The sequence below is a fragment of the Hyaloscypha bicolor genome (assembly GCF_002865645.1).
Source record: "Hyaloscypha bicolor E unplaced genomic scaffold K444scaffold_83, whole genome shotgun sequence".
Classification (NCBI taxonomy): Eukaryota; Fungi; Ascomycota; class Leotiomycetes; order Helotiales; family Hyaloscyphaceae; genus Hyaloscypha; species Hyaloscypha bicolor.
This window is the reverse complement of record NW_020194585.1, coordinates 466,640-487,363: the sequence shown is the minus strand read 5'-3', so window position 1 is coordinate 487,363 and position 20,724 is coordinate 466,640. Positions and strand designations below refer to the sequence as shown.

General features: G+C 47.6%; 8 protein-coding genes and 1 non-coding gene across 9 annotated transcripts; 6 read left to right on the top strand and 3 right to left on the bottom strand.

Moving 5' to 3' along the window:
• The first annotated feature begins 377 nt into the window (after positions 1-377).
• K444DRAFT_406313 (uncharacterized protein) lies at positions 378-2,249 on the top strand. Its single transcript, XM_024872563.1, has 3 exons — positions 378-902; positions 1,055-1,925; positions 1,972-2,249. The coding sequence occupies exons 1-2, from the start codon at positions 588-590 to the stop codon at positions 1,922-1,924; spliced, it is 1,185 nt and encodes a 394-aa protein (XP_024736486.1). The 5' UTR covers positions 378-587; the 3' UTR covers position 1,925; positions 1,972-2,249.
• Positions 2,250-2,308: 59 nt separating this feature from the next.
• Positions 2,309-3,364, bottom strand: K444DRAFT_406320 (uncharacterized protein). The gene is made up of 4 exons (XM_024872564.1): positions 3,055-3,364; positions 2,901-2,988; positions 2,494-2,817; positions 2,309-2,422 (listed from the first exon to the last, which is right to left on the bottom strand). The coding sequence occupies exons 1-3, from the start codon at positions 3,104-3,106 to the stop codon at positions 2,529-2,531; spliced, it is 429 nt and encodes a 142-aa protein (XP_024736485.1). The 5' UTR covers positions 3,107-3,364; the 3' UTR covers positions 2,309-2,422; positions 2,494-2,528.
• A 2,496-nt stretch (positions 3,365-5,860) lies between these two features.
• K444DRAFT_723213 (uncharacterized protein) lies at positions 5,861-7,788 on the top strand (the record flags this gene model as incomplete). Its single annotated transcript, XM_024888583.1, has 6 exons — positions 5,861-5,996; positions 6,061-6,309; positions 6,422-6,489; positions 6,543-6,916; positions 6,968-7,035; positions 7,115-7,788. Coding segments are annotated over 6 exons (1,230 nt in total), but the record flags the coding sequence as incomplete, so codon positions are not given.
• A 656-nt stretch (positions 7,789-8,444) lies between these two features.
• On the top strand, positions 8,445-10,345 carry K444DRAFT_663667 (HET-domain-containing protein). Its single transcript, XM_024886855.1, has 2 exons — positions 8,445-8,553; positions 8,610-10,345. The coding sequence occupies exon 2, from the start codon at positions 8,714-8,716 to the stop codon at positions 10,097-10,099; it is 1,386 nt and encodes a 461-aa protein (XP_024736483.1). The 5' UTR covers positions 8,445-8,553; positions 8,610-8,713; the 3' UTR covers positions 10,100-10,345.
• Positions 10,346-13,176: 2,831 nt separating this feature from the next.
• On the top strand, positions 13,177-13,323 carry K444DRAFT_t21. The gene has a single exon. It is a non-coding gene; the product is annotated as a tRNA-Cys (tRNA).
• A 326-nt stretch (positions 13,324-13,649) lies between these two features.
• K444DRAFT_643365 (acetyl-CoA synthetase-like protein) lies at positions 13,650-15,373 on the bottom strand (the record flags this gene model as incomplete). The annotated part of the gene is made up of 4 exons (XM_024884852.1): positions 13,650-13,839; positions 13,881-14,071; positions 14,138-14,241; positions 14,434-15,373. The coding sequence occupies 4 exons, from the start codon at positions 15,371-15,373 to the stop codon at positions 13,650-13,652; spliced, it is 1,425 nt and encodes a 474-aa protein (XP_024736482.1).
• Positions 15,374-16,102: 729 nt separating this feature from the next.
• Positions 16,103-16,956, top strand: K444DRAFT_643364 (3-hydroxyacyl-CoA dehydrogenase type-2; the record flags this gene model as incomplete). Its single annotated transcript, XM_024884851.1, has 3 exons — positions 16,103-16,294; positions 16,341-16,409; positions 16,462-16,956. 3 exons carry the CDS (start codon positions 16,103-16,105, stop codon positions 16,954-16,956), a joined length of 756 nt encoding a protein of 251 aa, XP_024736481.1.
• Positions 16,957-17,403: 447 nt separating this feature from the next.
• On the top strand, positions 17,404-19,239 carry K444DRAFT_663664 (putative lipid-transfer protein, mitochondrial precursor; the record flags this gene model as incomplete). The annotated part of the gene is made up of 3 exons (XM_024886854.1): positions 17,404-18,099; positions 18,242-18,692; positions 18,770-19,239. The coding sequence occupies 3 exons, from the start codon at positions 17,404-17,406 to the stop codon at positions 19,093-19,095; spliced, it is 1,473 nt and encodes a 490-aa protein (XP_024736480.1). The 3' UTR covers positions 19,096-19,239.
• Positions 19,240-19,367: 128 nt separating this feature from the next.
• On the bottom strand, positions 19,368-20,537 carry K444DRAFT_613162 (S-adenosyl-L-methionine-dependent methyltransferase). The gene has a single exon (XM_024880296.1). The coding sequence runs from the start codon at positions 20,335-20,337 to the stop codon at positions 19,444-19,446; it is 894 nt and encodes a 297-aa protein (XP_024736479.1). The 5' UTR covers positions 20,338-20,537; the 3' UTR covers positions 19,368-19,443.
• Positions 20,538-20,724: the final 187 nt, after the last annotated feature.

Genomic DNA, 20,724 nt, shown 5'->3' with positions numbered 1-20,724 from the left:
ACGAGTCGATCGCCGTCGACGCTAAAGTCGACCTCCTGAACCCGCAATTTACGGCACTGAATGAGCTTGCCAGAGCAAAGCGGGAGCACACCGACGCCGTCCTGAAAGCTGACGATGTTGTAGCGGTGGGAAAGATCGTGAGCGCCTTCCCACGCAATGTCACCATCAGCTACGTATGCCTTGGAAGAGGTCGAAAGGAGTACTGTCTCCGCCTACTGACATCTGCGGAAAAGAAAGCCGCTCTCAAAGGACCAGAGCCTGTCATCAATACCGTTGGCCACATGAAATTGATGGCAATCGCCGCTGAACGCGATGGCATTCCCTCCCCTGAACTTGACGAATCCCTGAAGGATATGAAGAGTTTCAGAACGGATCTCAATAAATACATCAAACGCTTCACACCAAGTAATGAGGTTACCACCGAGTCCAACGATGGATGCTACTTTCGTGTACCTTTCGGCGAGGATAAGCTCGAAACTCATTTCTATGCAAAGGGTACCCCCACTACAAAAGCCTGTGGTAAGACCTCAGACCTTCATGAAGTTGAACACCAAACTCATGGCTTGTAGGTTGACAAGGAGGTGCTGATGACCGATAAAGAATGGCGTGACGAAGCCAAAGCCCTCAAAAACACGCTGCTGCGCCACATTGACCTAATCCAGGGATTCTGTGAACGAGCTTTCCAATTTATTCCAGGATTTACTGCAAGACTGGAGGCGGAGGAAATTTTTGACCGACTTCTCACTGGCATTGAAACATTGAGCAGCGAGAAAGACAATCTCGTCGCGGAGAACAAGGAACTTCACTCAGCCAGGGAGAAGATTTACTACGACGCGGGCATCATCGACCGGCTCTGCGCGGGTGCTATGGAACGGTTGCCTCACTTGCAGAAGAGATATGAGGTATGTAAAACTTTTCTTTATCCACTCAATCATATGGATTGGTGACCATGCTCGCCCAAATATCGTGTTTCATGTCTTTGATAAGCTGTAATCTTATATTGAAAGTCCTTGATAAATTCACTGTAGCCATTTGAGACTGACTTGACTACTAGCGTGTCCCGGATAATGCCACCAAGGAGATTTTTGGTCTTGTTCTGGAGGGAATTACAGAAATGGTCACTGCCAAGGATCGTGCAATCAAGTTGAATGCCCCTTTGCGGTCTGAAATTGCCGAGCTGAAGAAGAAGCTTGCCGCAGAAGCTGAAGCGCTGAAAATTTCCCAAGACGGTCGTGATCAAGATCGAGCAAAGCATATTCAAGAATTGTCCAAAAAGGAGACCAAGACTACTATTCTTCTACGTCAAGCCAAGAAGGCGGCCTCTGAATCCGATCATTCCAGAAAGGACTTGCAGAAGAAGGTTGACCAGCTCACAGTAGACTTGTTGACAACGAAATCTGCGTTGGCTTTGAAGACAACAGAACTCGAGACTAACGTACTTGATGCTAATGGAACCCGGAATGAATTAGAGGAAGCACGCAAGCAGTCCAACAAACTAAAGATAGGAAGAATTGAGTGGGAAGCTGAGGTTGTTGGTCTTCGAAAGCAACTCGAGGAAGCCCAGTCGAGCCTGTTGTCCAGTCGAACAAACCAACGTGTTGAAGAAGACCGCATTCATAAATCTGTTCAGGGAGCTACTGCTGCGAGAGATGGGCGCATCAAGCTGCTGGAGATTGAACTGAACGACCTGAAGAATGAGAAGTTGGTATCGGAGCAGGCTCGCAAGAGTGACGAGAAGAACATTCGGGAATTGTTCCAGGACAAATATGCCTTGAAGGAGAAGAACCAGGAGCTTGAGGAGAAGTTGTTGAATGTTGCAGTTGTTCAGCAGTCGTTGGAGCAAGACCTCACTGAGGGAAGAGCCAAGATCAAGCGGTTGGAGGAACAGCTCCTGTTGCCGCGTGCTGTGGCTTCACGGTGGTGAGGTAAGTTGATTAGATGTTAACTGGATTTTCTGTTGACCAAAATTAGCATCATGGCTATATTGCCGGATCGAGGAATTCCTCTACCTGCTGGAGCCGTCCTAATCTCTCCTTGGTATGATCTACTCGGAGGATTTTGAATATCACCTGACCAGGTCCATGGGGCATTGGAATTCCGCTGTGTCTTTCTCGCTCGCTGTCTTTGATGTGGCCTTGATCTGGTCGAGATACCGCCATCCAAAGCTAAGGAAAGTTGACGGAAAACGTGGTGATTGGCAATAATAGTCAATGTATTACTGCCTCAAGTAAACTGCTTTTGAGTTGGTAACCCAGGAAATCCAAAAACCAATTGTTCCAATGCGCCCCATATGTTACGATTTTTAATCTAGTAATCAATAGTGCAGCCCTCTATTCCCAATGCCAAATCTGCCAATTGCCGTATCAAAACTCTAAAATATCCCGCTAATAAATCACACAGCTCAACGTTATGCCTTTTTATCCTCGGTCTCTTTGAGTTTCGGAACCACAATCTTCTCCTTAATCCCCAGAACCCCAAAATTCTCTTCCTTACAAATTTTGTCCGTCTCACTTTTTGACGTCCCCATACTAGTACTCCGACTTTGCGCTCCCACCAACCGCTTCCAGTGCAAACTTGCTGATTTTGACATTAATGCCAGCAGTAAAATTGTCATAATCTGGATTTCCGGCGGAGGGAAGAAGGTTAGGGAAGAGCCAAGAGATCAGGGGTTTGGGCGTGCTAAGGGAGACGTATGTGACGGCTGCGTTGAGCTCGATGTAGGGCCAGTTAGCGACTCCGATGTTATTCCATATTAGATCTGGGGTTGTGGCTACTAGATAGAGAGCTATGATGCGGATGCTGTAGGTGATGCAGACCCTGAGGAATGGAAACGTTAACACAATGTCTCAAGTTCTCCCAAGCCCGAAGAGGGGCATAACAAGGCGGATTGGGTAACATACAAGAATCTCAAAGCAAAAACAAGACCCAAACTGATCTTCTGTCCGCTAGGCAGACTCAAAGTAAATATCGTCCTCTGTGGCAACACAACTATCGCAAGGTTCTTAGCGATGATCAACGAAGCGCTGACATACCACATCGGGGGAGTGGGAATACAGTGCCCTGGAATACTCTTCTCCCAAACCGCGCGACAGGGACGCGACGCCATAGTATACACCAGACGCAACACCTTCTGTTTTGCCAGTAGCTGAGGAAGGAAGACGATAGTGGGAATATGTCATTGGAAGAGGGTGGAGATGGAGGTAACGAGGACGGGGAGGCTCGAAAGGCCCAACTCAAGAGGGCGCTGTGGATTTAGAGAGGCGGCTAGCGAGAGTGCACGCGCAGTTGGCTGTCCAACGGAACGAAATCTTACGAAAGAGACTAGATAGCAATACCAGAAAGCTTAAGGCAGAATTGCAGCTAAGGAAGTCTGCAATTAAAGAGGTTGACGATTATGCTGGTTTATTCCTACTTCGAAAATCATATCATTTTCAATTGGTATCTTGCAGGACTGACTTTTCCTTCTCTTCCCTCTCTTCCACCACTCCCACCACTCCCCCCTCAACCCGGAAACACGGGGTCTGGCGTGATGGTTTGATCTTTTCCCACCTCTTTCTCCCACATCCCCGAGAATTCCCCCATCTCAGTAAAATCCTCTGTCCACCACTTGATTTCTTACGAAACGAAGAGCTGTTAGAGCCTTTAGCCTTTAGAGCTAGTCATGAATATATGCTGTGTTACTGATCTTAGTAATGATTCGCTGTAAAACTGTCAGAACCTACGTTAGAGAGTTCACCCGGGGGTGCCCAGGGGGTAGCTCCACAAAGTTGATAGGCTCAGCTGACTAACATTTTGGTCCGATAAAGATGGCGACCCCTTAGTCTTCCTCACTTCAGGGGATAATGCGCGTTGCAAAACGTCTAGCCAAGGACTTGAAAACCAATTAGTGTTGAGAATCATCGTTTCACATGCTCGTGTATATTAGACCCCTTTATGGATGATATGGATGGCAACCAATGAAGTGTGAAGTGTTCTCATGTTAACAATTAGCGCAGGGGCTAGCAGAGCAAATGTATTCTAATAGGTGGGCGGCCTCTACCTTCGTAGTGCCTTCTTTCCATCATTCCTCGTAGGGCAAGTGGATGGATAGACCAGCCGTGTGCTTTGACCTCTGTTTTGGATCGTCTTCGATTACACTAATTTCACTTACCGAGCTTACTCCTGGTTCCAGAACGCTTCATATTCATTTAGCGTTAACCTTATTTCACTGGAGCGTTCGTCCTTTCGGCTTTTACCCTACCTACGGAGTAGGCTAGATGAAGAACGCCATCGCCCTCGCCAAAAAGTCATGAAACTCGACCGAGCAAGCTTAGCGCTGGTCAACGCACACGTGGGCCCCTTGGGTACACCCTATGATAGCCCTTCGTCCGGTGAGACATAGTCCACGCTAGCAAGGGGGCCTGGCTCAGACTGTAAAGTCGTACCTTTGCTTGAAAACTTATTAGTCATCTATCGCCTTTTCGCCCTGAGCCAGGCCCCCTTTCCCCCTCTGTCACAGAAGATCGAGCAAAAAGTATTGGCACAAACCTTAAAAGTAGCCCCGCAATCCTAATTCGTGGGATTCTCTAGGGTGGCGGGGCAAGGGAGTGCTCAGACACTCAAATCGACCCAAGATCATGGGACGGCTCGTTCGAGCCTGGGTTTTTAAGTTCATACGAAGTAGGTTCGCGACTCCACTCTCGATCGCTTACCCCTGGATACTGAGGAGGGGAAGTGGAAGAGTGAGAGAGGTTGAGAACGAGAGGGACAAGTGGTGGGAAGAGAGATCCGACCGAGAGAATGAAGAGTGATTTTGGGGGAGCATAAGAAATAAAAAAATTATTAACGGATTTGCCATTGCATAAATAATGTCTACTAATTTTTAAGTTCTATCAAGGGTTATTCAGTACTTGGCTTGTAGAGGGCCACCCAAATGGCAGATTCACGTGATATTCTGTAGTACATCCTGAACATGTTGATACGCTGCCTTAAGTGACTCAAGCTTGGTAAGCTTGTACCGCTCTCATTAGCTATCTCAACAGCGGGTCGGGTCATCGTCGAAGCTGTCGTCTTCAATTCTCCCCGTGTCCGACCATATCATATTGCAGGTGCATCGTGGGAAAGAGCGCGGCCAAGGTTGATAACACCACTGGCATCGGCGTTTGTTGCTGTTTCGGGAGGAGAGAATTTGTTTGGAGGCTCGGGAAGAGGAGCTATGCGCCCTTTACCTCTAATTGTTAGTAACGAGCCCCAGGGGGGCCAGAGGTAGCGTGAAGAAGTGAAAGCCACGGTGGTGAAGACTTGGAGTAAATGGTCAATTCAAGACAATAACTAACTCTTGACCCTGCGAAGGATGGTTCAGTCCTCATCTTTATGGCCATATCCTTATGGTTAGCCCTACATCACAGTCCCGACGCTCGGACATTAAGAAGGGTGGATTAACATGCACGCTTTGACTTTACTTGTAACCACCCATGCCCGGGGGTGTTTCGAGGCTACTCCGTAAAGCTTACTGCATTAGCTGGGACCTAGATTCCGATCAAACAAATCAGAGGGTTCGATACGCGGCATTCCCCCTCATCCACCAAGTGTCCGTGCGCTTCTGTTCGCGTCTTCCCCGAGACACCCCAAACTAACAGGCATGTTATTAGATAAAACTAGTTCTAGAAGCCGCTGCCGCTTCCTCCTCCACAATTCTTCAATGTAACCTGTGAGGAGGTCCTTTTATTAACCATGCGATTCGGATACTTACCACTAGCTGGTATATGCTTCGTTGCGACGATACTTGCTCAAAGCAACATCACACCGCCTGCTTGCTCAGTGAGTGTCTCTTAATTGATCTCCCAATATATTTGACTGATCTTGCGGTCTTTTCAAGACGGCCTGTCTAGAGATAGCACTAGCAGGCACACAATGCGATGCACTAAACCTCCAGAGCTGCTTTTGCACAAATGAGATTCTGCAAGCAAATGTCTCTATCTGCGTCCTAGCAGAATGCACTTATCAAGAGCAAGTCGGTAATGGGCCCCTTTTAATCTCTATCTCCTAGAATGAGTACAGATTGAATGCTGACATGCGCAGTTGCGTCAAATCTCCAAGCTATCATTTGCAAGGGCGTCCCACAGCCATCTCGTAGTAACGAAATTATTCACACTATCATCATTTTATCAGTCTTTACTTTTCCAATTCTCTGTCTGAGGTGTTTCTCTCGCTGGTCGATTACGCGTCAACTATGGTGGGATGATTGGATGGCTGTTTTGGCAGGGGTGAGGCCACCATTACAACAACATTGGATGTACTTGACAGATACTAACGAGCTATATGCAGATTGTGATTCTTATCTTGGCTATTTTTAATATATTAAGTAAGCATACTTCTCGGCGGAACAAGAGGAAAGGAGTATTGCGTTTTATGACGGCCTGGAGAACTAACGACACTCTAGTGGCTAAACTGGGCTTAGGAAAGCATTTGTGGAATGTCCGTCCTGTGGACTCCCCTCCCCTTCTCAAAGTCTGTACCCTAGCCGTATTTCAGGTTCAGAACTGCTTTTCTAACTGACTTAGTATTTCTATGCAGCTCAGATTCTCTACAGCCTCGCCCAAGTCCTCGCCAAGCTGTCCATCCTCTTTCTATACCTCCGTATCTTTCCTCGGCCGAAATTCCGCCTCGCAACGTACATCGCAATCGGAGTCCTGATAATGGACGGCATCGTCTATATGTTACTGCCTGCTTTTGAATGCCTGCCAATACGCTCATTTTGGGATAGAAGCGTACCCGGAAAATGCTTGAACCTTCCAGCAATCATCTACACCGGCGCGAGTACTGGTATTATCATGGATTTTGTTATCATCTGTCTTCCGATCTCAGAGCTGAAGACTCTAAACCTGACTTTGAGGAAGAAGATAACTCTTGGTCTTATGTTCAGCGTTGGATCCTTGTGAGTTAGTCACCTTTTTCTACGAATTATTTAACTGACATCATTTCCCAGCGCATGCATCACAAGCCTCATACGCCTAAAATATATCGCGGTGTTCGGTTCAAGCTTCGACGTTACCTGTAAGGTCGCCCCTGCCTCCCTAGCATTTCATATCCCTCGTAAATCTATCATAAAACAAAATAATAATTTGAGAGGCAGGGGACGATACTGATGTAGTTATGTGGTCCTTTATTGAAATCGCCATGGCGGAGATCTGTGCGTGCCTCCCGACAATTCGACCACTTCTCGTTCACTACATACCGAGTATGTTCCAGAGCACCAGTCGCAGCATAAACACCACTACCACACTACAAAAGGGGTACAAGCCTAGAGTCCCACCAAAACTAAGCCGTGGGCACAATGGAGAGGAGCTAATGAGCGATGATGAAGGCCTCGTGATTAAGACCCAACGCCCTGTAATGGTATGGAGTAAGGTCCCGGTTTTGCAAGATAATAGCGACATCGAATTGGGTTTCCGCAAAGCCACCAATTGAGAGTCTTCCAGTTACAGGTTCTGATGATTTCCGAGCATCTTCGCAGGAATCGTGAGGTTTGTTTTAGATGCGTCTTTGGTACGGCAATCACGCTAGGAGGGGGAGGAGGAGGAGGAGGAGGAGGTTAACCCGCCATAGTGTTCCTCGTGACTGTTGTTTGGCCGTTCAGAACTAGTTTTCACTGCTTTTGATCGATTGGCGCTAGTGTTTCTTGACCGGGATCTCGACACCTCCAACCCTCTGGCCCACGTGACTCCGCGCCTTCCGCCAATGCGACCACCGCCCGTAATATGAACCGTTAGGCCCTAGAGACAATCCGAGATCGAGTCGCAGTCGCTTTCGAGGTTGCCGTCGCTACTCGCAAATTCTTTTCATCGTCCTACTGTCCACGCTGTTATCTTGAGCATAATGGGTTAGCAGCCACAGGATTTGAACCTACCAGCACAAGCCGTTTTCCTCAACTCTGGCCATGAGGAGAGTATGCACAGCAGGTGCTCACCAGAGAGGCAGTGCCAGCTACCTCTCCAGCCGCCTCTGGTTGGAGGTATTTTTGGTAAAATCGCGATTTTGATGGTTTTCGCTTATTTGGCTTTCACATGACTAAAAACCCGACCGAGTTAGAAGGCATCACCCACCAACCGCCCACCCCCTTCCCGCTTAACTTGGATTTTGGAGGCCTTAACGCCACAAATTCGAAAAATTAATACGATATTCGCAATATTTCGAGTATTCTCTATAATCTGGAAAGTTTTTAGAAATTTTCAAAGACTTTTGAAAAATCGAGAAAATTTTGGTGGGGTAGGCGTGGGCAGGAAGAGGTTTGGGCGGTTGGCGGGTTATCCCTTCTATTCTCATTCGTTATTACGATGTGTGGCGGCCATAGCCACGCCTTCTGTCTCGGTCACCACCATTGCACAGCCTGTTTAGCAGCCTTAACACCACATGTTCGCGAAGACCCTCTCTTTCTCTCTCTTTTGTGACTGCTTCTAGGTGACATTTTTTCGTTGAAAACATCTCCATCAGCATCTGCAATAGGAGACCGAGAAATCAGCTACGTCCTCGAGCGAAATTCTCAACAATCAAGATCTTGTAGAGTCGAACATTGTAAGTCACTATATAGAAGAGGCTGGATGAACTAGTTCATCTTCTTACAATCTCAGACTACAGAAAAATTTCTGAAACCTTTGTCCAAAACCCAGCGGAATGCCCGAAACATTCTAGATCTACTCAAAGAGCCGAACACTGTACACGTCCCCCATACGCAATGCCTAGCAAAAGTGATCTGCCTACTTCACTCACTAGCTATAATAACATCCTTTGGCGAGTTTTGCATCCTAGAAACGTCGATACGACGAATCTCCCAATGGACGCTCCTTCGAATCACCCAACAGAGCATCCGCTAAATAGCCTCTACTCCCCCCTTCAAGACTCCGACGAAATCCGTGTGTTGCACCTTCGATCTCGTTCGAGCTCTGATAAGATTATATCTACCTTGAAGCATGTCAAATTTTCTGAAGATCCAACTTATGAAGCTTTGTCGTATGTTTGGGGCTCGCCTGAGGTCACAAAGGTAATTAATCTTGACGGGGTAGAGCTTCCAGTTCGGGAAAACCTCTACTGTGCCTTGGATCACCTGCGGCTCGAAAACAAGACACGGATTCTTTGGATAGATGCTCTGTGTATTAATCAGATCGATGAAAAGGAGCGGAACCACCAGGTTGCTCAAATGGGAACAATCTACCAGAGCGCCGAAAGGGTAGTTGCCTGGCTAGGAGATTCCGACGACAGCAGTTCAAGCGCATTTCGAGCTATTCTGGATACCAAAGAATGGTATGTTATCAAAGAGGAATCCCAAAACAGGCTGAACAGAGGCTCGAAAATCAGCCTGCAGACTGCTTTCTTCCAGTGTGTTCTGGATCTCTTTTCCCGACCATATTGGACGAGAATGTGGATTATCCAAGAGGTTTTGCTTGCTCGAAAGCTCCTTTTCCAATGTGGCGACGACAATTGCTCCTGGAGACAGCTCATCTGGTTTTTGAACTTTTTTGGACTTATTGACGAGTCCTACCCTAGTTATAACGCCAACGTCGGGTATTCCCACTACAGGCCTCAAAATTTATTGGCACTTCGTGAGCGCGATATCTTCAGCAAGGATGTTGCAGATCATTTGAGCCCAACTCGGGATTGTACCACAAGTGGAGAGTGGAATTTCAGTCCTTGCAGGCCGGAGAGCCACGTGTCAGACAGGTGGTCTTATTTGGTGGAGCTGATGTTGTTATTTGAACGAGCGGAATGCCAAAACACCCTCGATAAAGCATTTAGCCTGTACGCTTTAGCTGCAGACTGCTGTCGCAAGGCACTTCCTATCGATTACTCCTTATCACCAAAGGAACTTTACGGAATAGTTCTTCGCCACTACAAAGAGTACCATAGAAATTCCTATGGACAGCTGGGTTCTGTCGGGCAAATGAAGCTCAGAACTTTGCTTGGTAGCGAGTTCACGGACTTAGAAGAGACACTACAGGACATGCCTATGTCTTCCTCCAGGTATCGATATGCGGGTCCTTCAGAGCAGGGGAGTAGGTTTTATAGTGGAAGGGCAGGAGTTGGGGACTCAGATCTCCCAGAGAAGGATTGTTGTTTGATGTAATTATCTACTAGTTGGTGTACTGCCAATGGCCTTAACTAACTTTCGATGGGGCAATGGGGTTCACGGTTCCTGCAATTCATGGTACTCAATTATTTTGTAGCCGGTAGTTGAGATGGCGTCTATATCTGGATTATAGGGATTGTACCATAAGGTTTAACAGCACTGGCGAGGGGGAATAGTTGGAATAGTTAGTGCTAATAGTCGAGTGGTATCTCAACTACACGCGAAAATGCCATTGTTTTTGGTGTCCAATCTCAATTTATATATCAGAAAGGGGATAACGGTAATAGCCTCTTCCCTTTTGAAATATCGTAACAACCGCTTAGTGTTTCTTTCAACATGGAACTAACGTATTTGCGATTTGCCGGAGTCTTCAAATAAGGAAAACTGGAATCACAAGTATTTCCTAAATACACCAAGCCAGGGGTATCTCCCATACAAGTAGCCTCAATCCGTCGTTCTACACGCAACTAGTAATACACATCCCTCCACACAAGTTATCTAAATAAAGCCACCCCCAAGAACTCCGAGCCATGAATCTTACTTTAGAATATTCACAGTCTACCTAAACAAGGTATCAGTAAATTGAACGCCTCAATATCCCCTAAAGTACGCAATAGATGCTAAATTCATGCATGTAGCTAAGATGCCCCAGGCTTTGGACTGCTGACTGCGCTGCCCCCGCCCCGTTTCATTAAACCTGCGAAGAATGAAGTGAGGGCTTCGTTTTGTGATTTTCCGTCTTGCGCGTTTGTACCGCCTGGCGATTGCGGTTCCGGTGTTTGGTGGATCTGGCGGTCTTGAATTCGTACTTAGCAACATTGAACCTAAACAGACACAATTGGCTGTACCTTCAACCGTTGCTACATGTCATCAGCATCGACCCGGATTTCGCCTATATTGAACTGCACGGGGCCAACATGATCATTGACACGACCTTTATCAGTACCTTCACCACCTTCATATACGGATTGAGATGAACTTCGACTACTGATCACACGATGACTGTCCATCCCCGAATTATTAGCACCTTGTCTGATCTTTTCGAGAACCTCGGCTAGGATCATGAAGTTCCGACCGAAAGTCTAAGCTTGCCGCTTGGCTATACGCTTGGCTTCGCCTTGTTCCTCCTCATTAGCTTACACGCAACTAACGGTAATGCGTCGCCAGCATCCCCCGCGCGGCGCGGAACGAGCTTAAGCCTCTTCTCTTGTTCAATCCGCAGTAGCCAAGACCACCCAAGCTATTCACGGCCACTGATGAAGAGATCACTTGCATAACCCGCTATAGTAGCACTGTCGATCGGAGGAGTCGCAATGTTGTTTCTAGTATCATGCTATTTTGGTGGTGTGTATGGTTATTGAAGGTCAAGGGCGGATATTCTTGGAATGGTGTGAGAGATTGGAGAGAGATCGTTGCGTTATTGGCAGCGGGAGATGGCAGAGCAGTTCTGCACATCCCCAAAGATGGCAAAGATTAAGGTTGGGGATACAAGTCTACCGGAGGAATGAAACAAACTTGTTGGACTTTCTTAAAGTATATTATCTGCTTCTCAATAAGTCTACTTCTGAATCAAACTTGCCTAATATGAAAGATTTAACCTACCATTGAATTATCTTACATTCCCATGTCCAGTGAATCACTTTCAGGACAAATATTGTGTCAAACCAAGATCGAATGCTCTCCCACAAGCAATATTGATTCATAACCTTTTAAAAATTCCTATGGAAAGAAGCTTAATATCTCTCATATACTCCATTCTCCTTTTAACCCAACCAAAATTATGCCCACATTGAAACATTGCAACTATATCCCAACACCTAAACACTAAGCAAGCCATAGAAACAACTCAGAAACATCAGAGCAGGCTACCAACCAGCAAATTCAAGCACCGCATCATGCCGTACCTGGGTTCAGTCTACTTTTGCTGCTGTCAAGTAAATTTTCGTGCCTCCTTAAGCCATATGTCTAATATCATTGCCGGTGCTATCTATACGGACCGCCCCAAAATGAGTCCCAATTTCCGAACTGCCGTCTCTGTAGCCACCAGTTTTGTCCCGTTTGAAAATTGAATCCAGTTTTAACCTCTAACAACTGCGCTTTAGTTGTGGTAGACACATGGACTGGAGAGGCAAGAAACTAGAAAAACGGAATAGATAAATATCCTGAAATGTATGATATGGCTTCACCAAATCTCAAATGATGTCCCGTCCTGTCTTTATTTAATCTCCTTCCTACTGATTCCAAACAAAGCTTTCGCTCGAGTTCTCCTCTAGTGGGTCATTCTTTGCTTAGATTTGAATAATTATGGATCGAGGCACGTCTCGCGATTTCTATTGTTTTTTATTATTCGCAGGCTCCTATCACTTACTACAAAAACAACTCAGATTACTAAATCTCCTTGGACATTAATTCACAGCGTCAACCTCAAATCGCGCTCATCACGATCACTCGGCTTAAACTCAAAGTAAATCTCAAGACAAGCGAGATTTAAGAGCAAAAAGAACTCAGAGAACATCACAACCACAAACATTACGTTCAGTAAATACAAACCTTAGTATGTCTTGGGTCGGCCAGAACTATCTCCGTTGCTGTCAATTAAGTCCCTATAAGCTTCATTTGGTTAAACCAAAGATTTGATTAAGAAACAGTGCATTGCATTCTTCAGGAGCCCGCGATTGACCCCCAAAATGCCACCGAGAACCCAAATTGCGTAACTTGTGGCCACGAAGCTAACACATGTTGCGTTTGGCTTCGGCCTGCGTGTCGTCTTCCTCCGTTGTGGTAGGATACTATTGGAAAATCGGGAGAAAACGAGAGCAATACCGTTGCGAAATATCTAAATTGTAGCATGGCTTTCAAACCAAACCCAATTCAAGTCTTATCATCTTAGAGTCTCCTTAGATGTTCTATTTAGATGACTTACTGTCCTAGTCACTCAAATATACCTATAAGATCCTGGATAGCAAAACAATCAAACACTCTGATTGCTATACAACTCGAGTGTATCTTGCAAACACATTCACTGATACTTATATAATTTAATATAAGCGAAATTCCCTTAATTACAATCAAAAGGGTTCATAGCTTAACGGTAAAGCGCACAAGACAAATACAGAAACGGGGATGTTATGCCTAGCATTTAACGACCTCAGACATTGAAAAAAAAATACAATGTCACTGTAAAAAATTGTGAGATGATGGTTCGAATCCATCTGAATCCAAATCTGAATTGAATTTTGACCTTTTTTCCCCACCGACTCCTAAATTAATTTCATTTTTATTTTATTTTTGGTAAGTCAGTTCGCCCAATTTCCGGAGGCGGAAAGAGCGGGGTGAAAGTTGATGGGTGTGGGAGAGGGGACAGAGAACGGGGTTTAGCGAGCCCCTTTTTGGCTTTAGAAAGAAATTATTTGGGCATGGGTCTCGTTCGTTCGGGAAGAATGATACGCGTATGCGTGTATGTATAACACAAAGCTGGAAAGAAAGAATTTAATAGAAATGCTCGTTTTTTTGGGTTTAAATCTTCCACGGTTGTCATGAGCGAGAGCTACAGCCTTGCTGAAATCTGACCGGGCACACAACCCTCATCAAGAAACCTCCTCCCAATAACTCTCAAGTCCGGCTTCCTCAACTTCCCACTCGCCGCCTTCGGCCACACCATATACTCCTCCCTGCCTCCCAGCCACCAAACATATTTCGGCTGCTTGAACCGTACCAATATCTGCATTGTTCGGGTCCTCAGGCCTCATCACTCGGCAGTGGTCCATTTCCACTGTACTTCACAAACGCCGCCATCTGCCCGCCATACCTCTGGTCTGGGATGCCGATAACAGCACACTGTGCCACAGCCGGGTGCGCCATCAGTCGTTCTTCGATCTCAAGAGGTGCGATGTTCTCCCCGCCACGGATAATCATATCCTTAATGCGGCCTGTGATGACAAAATACCCTTCTGGATCAACATGCCCCTCCTCCCCGATATAGAATCATTGTTGTCCATCTTCCGGGCTGAGTTTATGCGCTTCCTTCGTTTTAACCTCGTTTTTATAATACTCCCGTTGCACACCGTACCCACGAAGCACGATCTCTCTTTTCTGGCCCCAGGGCATCATCAGATTTGTTGCAGGGTCTACGATTTTGGCTGAAATGCCAGGGAACAGTCATCCGGAGGTGAGGCATTGTTTTTCAATGGCATCTGTGTCCCGCGTCATGGTGCAGATTGATACGGATTTAGTGAGCCCCTAGTTAGTATGCATCTGCGTGATTCTAAGCGCCGTCCAAATCTTTCGGATCAAAGTCTCTGGGACTGCGGAATCGGCGACGATGGCGAAACGCAGGGAAGGCATGTCATAGCTTTGGAAGTGGGGATGGCTTATTCCAGCGACGAACATGGTTGTTACGCCGTAGATTCCTGTGCAGCGGTTCTTGGTGACGGAGGCAAGGGTTTCTTCGACGTTGAAGACGGTGCCCGGGAGCACGATTGAGGCGCCGTGAGCGCTGACGACGGCGAGGTCTATTATGAGCCAGAAGCTGTGGAAGAGTGTGACGGAGGTGCAGGCTCGATCAGTGACTTCGAGGTACATTGTGTCGCTGATGAAGCGGCCTGCGTTGTAGATTTCTCCGTGTGTCAAGGTTGATGCTTTGGGGTACCCGGTTGATCCGCTTGTGCATTGGAGGTTGAGGATATTATTTGGATCCAGGGTTTCCTCAATTGCGTCGAGATCTAGTAGGTAGGTTTCTCCCGTGGCAATAAGATCCTGGTAAGATCCTGATAATGAATGCCGATCTTCCCGATCAACCATGATGATATGTTTGAGGCCCTTGATATTCTTCCTCAAATGCGGAATCCAGGGATCGTAATCGTATCGGTCAAATCCTGGAACCATAACCAGAACGCTGCTTCCGCACGATGAGAGCACGGAGTGGAATTTTTGCTCGCTGTACCCATGATTCGCCAATGTGATGAGCGCACCTAGCTTCGCGCAAGCATAGAACAACTCGACGTATTCCACCATATTTCCCATCATTATTGCGACTCGGTCGCCCTTCCTGACTCCTACTGTAGCTAGGCCTCGCGCGAGATGGTCGCTCCTTTTGTCGGCCTCCGCATATGTCAAGGTACGGTTTTGGTGATTGGAAACGACGAGGGGTGAGGACCAACGAGTCTTTGCCTGTTCGCGGAGGAGAACTCCGAAGGTTTTGTCGATTATTTGGGGATGTGATGGTCCATGAACGAGGGGCCCTCCGTGAGCTGCTGCGCGGTTTATGGCCATAATGGCCTCTCTGGAAGATGGGAGATGTACCATCTTGGATCAAGGATTCTCAGTTATGGGGGAAGAGGATATTGATGGCAAAGATACAACGTGCGCAGAGAACTACTGTGGAAAGGGAGGCGGTAGAATAAAACAACTCAGAACTTAGAAAAAAAGCAATGGGGAAAAATGTATCGCATGAACTCAAAAATTGGTGTCCATTTTCGGGCAACTTCACCCGCAGCGAGGAGGGGCACTACCCACTGCTATCAAAGGCATATCTCGAGTCGATCATGACCACCAAAGCGATAGCTGATCGGCTATGGCTAGAGCTGCAGCATTTGCATACTTTTCGCTGCTCGTTTGTGATGGTTGAAGACAGAGTGAAGACGACGCGTTGACCCGAAGATCTTGGCGAGGTGAAACCCGACACGCGAGACCCGAGGACCCCACTTCTCCAACCCAGAACTCCACAACTCCACCGCTCCGCATCTCCACCACAATAGGTTCACGATCTTGCATCGGGTGAGTGGGCCGTCGCCTTTTCGAGTGGTGCTCTGAGGTCGACGATGGCCGACGCGACGAAAATGAAGAGAGGGGTGGGCTCGTCGGGGTGGGTGGCTGGGTCTCGCTTCACACTATCAAACGCAGACCTCTGATGTTTTGTACTTGCAGCTACTGAGTCTTTATCATATTCCAGGGGGGCAGGGGGGGTGAGAAAGGGGTTTTCACGAAATCGAGCAGAAAGATATGTGTGGTAACTGGAGGGTGAGAATCTTCAGACGAAAATCGGAACTCAATTTTGCTGACCTTCACTCCAACCTGTCAGGCCTGGGCCTTGCGACGACTAACTTAGGAGCACATGTTGCTATTTTGGACTTGGACGACCCTACGGGCGTCTTCAAACAACTGGGCTCACAAGTTCGATTTTTCGAAGTCGATGTATCCAACACACAGCAAGTCGAGTCCCCGGTGAAGGCATCGCGAGCTAGGGGAAGAAATTTCAGAGGATATCGCAGCTGTTGTGTGCTGTGCTGGTATTCTTGGCCGGGCAAAGGTAGACCAAGAACCTGCGAACTCACCGCAGACTAGAGGCTGGTTGAAACTAGATCCTGGGAAGACAAAACATTGCGTTCTCGATCGAGGTGTTCCAGAAAGTCGTTGCTGTCAATCTAATTGGAACAGTGGATGTTATCCGTCAACTTCTCCCCTACACAGCAACACAAACTCCAGATGGTGATGGAGAACGAGGAGTTATCATCTTCACTGTTTCATTAGCAGCCGCCTTCGATGGCCAACCAGGGCAAGTTGCGTATTCTGCGACGAAAGGAGCAATTGCGTCGATGACGCTTCCTCTCGCCCGCGATCTTGTGCAGCATGGAATCAGAGCTGTATCGATATCTCCTGGCCTGTTTGAGACCAGCGTGGTTACCGATATGCCGAAGAAGGCAAATGATAGCCTTCAGCGAGCTCTGGAGTTTCCGAGTAGACCTGGAAGGTCAGATGAGGTTGCGGAGTTGGTAGGTCACTCGATATCGAATTCAATGTTGAATGGCACCATGGTTAGACTTGGTGGAGCTACGGGGATGCCTAGTTGGCTGTAGAGTACCTTGTTTTCGTTTTCCTTCTATGTCTCTACACACAATACAACTAGTGGGAAATCAAATGACCATCACGTGCTTGTTTTGTCACCATCCTCCTCCTTGTCTTCTAGTCCGGCTGGCAATGAGACGAGCATCTCGTCTCTTCTTTTCGGGTTCGAATTCTGCAGGCACACATGCCAAGTTTAGAGCAAAATTGAGTATTCGCTTCCATCGGAAGTTGGCTCGGGTCTCGCGAATGACATACCCCTTCTTTCGATGACACTACCACGCGCTGCAAGGCTCATCCTATGTGAGGCTAGTTCAAATGGAGCAGCGGGGTTCTTTTAGACAGCATCAGTTCGTGCTCCAACGTCATTCATTATGTTTCGTTTCTGAATTTCACCTCAGCTCGTGAACATTTCCCTACACTACTCCAACCTGGGAATCCAGATCATTCCCCATCTCACAATGTCAACCACAACCTTCGTCGCCGGTGTAGGCATGACGCCCTTCCGCTCCCCCAAGAAATCCGCAAGCCAAGCCCAAAACCCCAACTCCGACTACTTCGACCTCGCCGTTTCATCGGCCGTGAAGGCGCTCCTCGACGCCGGCCTCACCTACGACGACATCGATCAAGGAATCGGCTGCTACGTCTTCGGAGACTCGACCTGCGCCCAAAGAGTTTTCTACTCTCTCGGTATGACAGGAATCCCGATCTTCAACGTAAACAACTACTGTTCTTCCGGCTCTACTGGCATCTACCTCGCAAACCAAGCGATCAAAGCAGGGCAGGCGAATTGTGTGCTGGTTATTGGTTTCGATAAAATGTATCCGGGTGCGCTACCGCAGATATTTCATGATAGGACGAATCCGCTCAGTAGGATTTTGGAGTTGAGTGAAGGCTTGATTCCTGAGGCGGATAGGGAAAAGAAGAGCCCGGGGTGGACGCCGCAGTTGTATGCTAATGCACAGGCGGAATATCTTGAGCGGTATGGACCAGCTGGTGCCACAAACGAACATTTTGCGAAGATCACATCTATTAACCGGGCGCATGGAGTCAAAAATCCGTATAGCCAGCTGGCGAAAGAGGTTTCCGTTGACGATGTACTATCGAGTCCGTCCGTTACGGGAACAATTACCAGGCTGCAGTGCTGCCCTTCATCTGTAAGTCAGAACACCCGTCAGAACTTTGCGTACGCCTCCTATATTGACATTACCTGGAGCTGTACTTACGCAGAATAATGGCAACAGCTCTTTCAAATCTCACTTTCTTTTGTTTGTTGCTTGCTGATTGCCTATGGTTTAGACTGGAGCCGCAGCAGCTGTCATCTGCTCTGCCCAATTCCTCAAATCACACCCCCACCTACACAACTCAGCGATCCAAATCGCCGGCCAAGCACTCGCCACCGATACGCCGCTCCTCTACGAACCCGCCAGCGCAATTGAGCTGATCGGCTCCAACATGACGCGCCTCGCAGCAAAGTCTGCGTTCCAACAAGCAAAGATTATACCAAAAGATGTCTCGATAGTAGAGCTGCATGATTGCTTTACCACGAATCAGATGTGTGCGCTTGAAGGTCTGGGGATGGCTGAGGAAGGGAAGGCATGGAAGTTGATTCAAGACGGCGGGATAAGTTACTCGAAGGAGAGGGAGAGGGCATTGGGTGGGAGGGGGTGGATTGTCAATCCAAGTGGAGGGCTGATTTCGAAGGGCCATCCATTGGGAGCTACTGGACTTGCGCAGTGTGCCGAGCTCGGTTCGTCACCCCCCTTCTCCTTCCCCTTTCCGCTTAATTTACACTGGCTAAAGATGTTGATTAATTCTGTGCTCTAGTTTGGCACCTCCGTGGTTGGGCAACGACACGTGCGGTCTCAGGAACTAAATATTGCTTGCAGCATAATATGGGGCTTGGTGGTGCCACGGTGGTTACTATTTATCAGAGGGCGGATGGAAAGGAGGCTCCTAAGGTAGCTGAATACCAGCCTGAGGATGATGGGAGGTGTAGGTTGGGATATAATCCGGCGGTTGAGGCGAGGGGTATAAGTAAGGCTGATTGGGAAGCGGTTAAATCGAAGGGTGATCGGAGTTCGAGGTGGGCGACGGCGAAGTTGCCGTGGGTTGTTGATGGGGAAAGTTTTAAGGAGAGGGCTATGTTGTAAGTTGTGGGTGGCGGAGAGTCTCTGTTGAGGGTTGAATATCAGAATGCTGGACCCAAGTGGCGAGCTTGGCACCAATCATAAGTGCAACATAGGGAAGGTTTAGCGAGGGCCTCTCCTGCCTGTCAATCCATCACTGGGCTGTCTCAATGGCAATCTTGAAATTTAATCTCTGCCGCATGGTGGCCACATTTCAAATTTAACACCCTTTCGGTGACTCTTATTCTTCGAGAATATTGGGGTTAACAATGCCTTTAATCGTGCTGAGACTCAAGTCAGGATAGAGAAATTGATCGTATTTTTATGACCATTTCAAGGCGCAAAATTGACCTATGATGATAGGAAAAGTGCTCATCCTTTATAGCCCCAGACGTACAAAACCTTCATGTCCATTGCAATTCTTTTGTCGTTCTCATCTGTCTTGTCCACCCTGTACTCTTTTTCGAACACTCCCTTCATTGCCTCCCGCGCAACCTGTCGTAGTGCCTCAATTTCCGCCAACCCATTCTCTGGTGTGTTCTTAGGGCCCCTAGGAATAAAATTATCAAACGTACTCGCCTCAAGCCACTGCATGAGAGCTTCCGCATCTGCCCACGCCAAGTGGTGGGTTTTCACCTCGCTCTGTATATCGATAAACCCAACCTTGGCAAGGTCGCTTTTGAGTTCAATCTCTGTGGGATGGTGTGGCAAACCCTGTTCAGAGTCAAGCTGCCAATAAGACCTCTGTGACAACACTCTCTTCTTGATCTCTCGCCACGGGTTGACAACGTCTCCAGGTAACGCTGAAATGCCGACGCATCCCCCTTTCCCCAGCACCATAAAACCTTGATCGAGCGCTTCATCCCGCCGCGTCCAATGGATCATGCAACTCATTACAGCATGGTCGTAATTAGTGCCAGCGGATTTCGGAACATCCTCGGCCTTTCCCAGCTCGAACCTCACAATCTTCACGTACTTTTCTGTGACCTTCCGGCGTGCAACGTCAATGCAATCCGGGAGCGGATCAAAGCCAAAGACATACCCCTCCTCCCCTACAATGTCCGCGATGTCGAAATCGAGATTACCAGGTCCGCAGCCGAAATCGATAACGCGGTCACCCAAAGCAATTTTCATTTTCTCTATGGCAACATATCGCCCCATCACGGTTTGAATGTCTTTACTGCCGACATCGTAGATATGCGCCATCTTAAGGTCGTTCCTAGCCAGGCTGAACTTCTGGTCACCGGATTTAACGTTCTGCGCCATGGTGTTGCTGTCAGCGGCCTGACGGTATGATCAATCGTCTTAGTGCGTTGACGCTCTTGCCTCAGTCGAAAGATGTGCCGGACTTCAGCAAGTGACAGTAATGCAGTTGTGTATAATTCTTGTAGGCGATGAAAGCACCGACTTTCTCAAGTATACCGCAGAGCAGTGGGCGTCAAATTGCCAAGAAATATCCGCATCTGCGTATTTTCAGGTCTTTCACGTGGCCTGATACGTCGTGCGTATTCTGTCCAATGATACTTCTTATCTTACCGCCGAAGCCGCAAAAGAAAGACATGCAGTGCATTCTTTTTGGCATTTAACCACCAGATAGAACGACAGGCAATTGGTATAGTGTGGGAAGAATCTGGCTGATAATCTGGAAGAAGT

What these genes read in the sequence shown, in the direction of transcription:
- K444DRAFT_406313 (XM_024872563.1), top strand. Translation starts at nt 588, where the DNA reads ATGACCGATAAAGAATGGCGTGACGAAGCCAAAGCCCTCAAAAACACG. An exon ending in ACTTGCAGAAGAGATATGAG is followed by an intron (nt 903 to 1,054) that starts GTATGTAAAACT and finishes CTTGACTACTAG; the next exon opens with CGTGTCCCGGATAATGCCAC.
- K444DRAFT_406320 (XM_024872564.1), bottom strand. Translation starts at nt 3,106, where the DNA reads ATGGCGTCGCGTCCCTGTCGCGCGGTTTGGGAGAAGAGTATTCCAGGG. An exon ending in GAAGAGTATTCCAGGGCACT is followed by an intron (nt 2,989 to 3,054) that starts GTATTCCCACTC and finishes ACCTTGCGATAG; the next exon opens with TTGTGTTGCCACAGAGGACG. An exon ending in GTTTTTGCTTTGAGATTCTT is followed by an intron (nt 2,818 to 2,900) that starts GTATGTTACCCA and finishes TCCATTCCTCAG; the next exon opens with GGTCTGCATCACCTACAGCA.
- K444DRAFT_663667 (XM_024886855.1), top strand. Translation starts at nt 8,714, where the DNA reads ATGCCTAGCAAAAGTGATCTGCCTACTTCACTCACTAGCTATAATAAC.
- K444DRAFT_613162 (XM_024880296.1), bottom strand. Translation starts at nt 20,337, where the DNA reads ATGGCGCAGAACGTTAAATCCGGTGACCAGAAGTTCAGCCTGGCTAGG.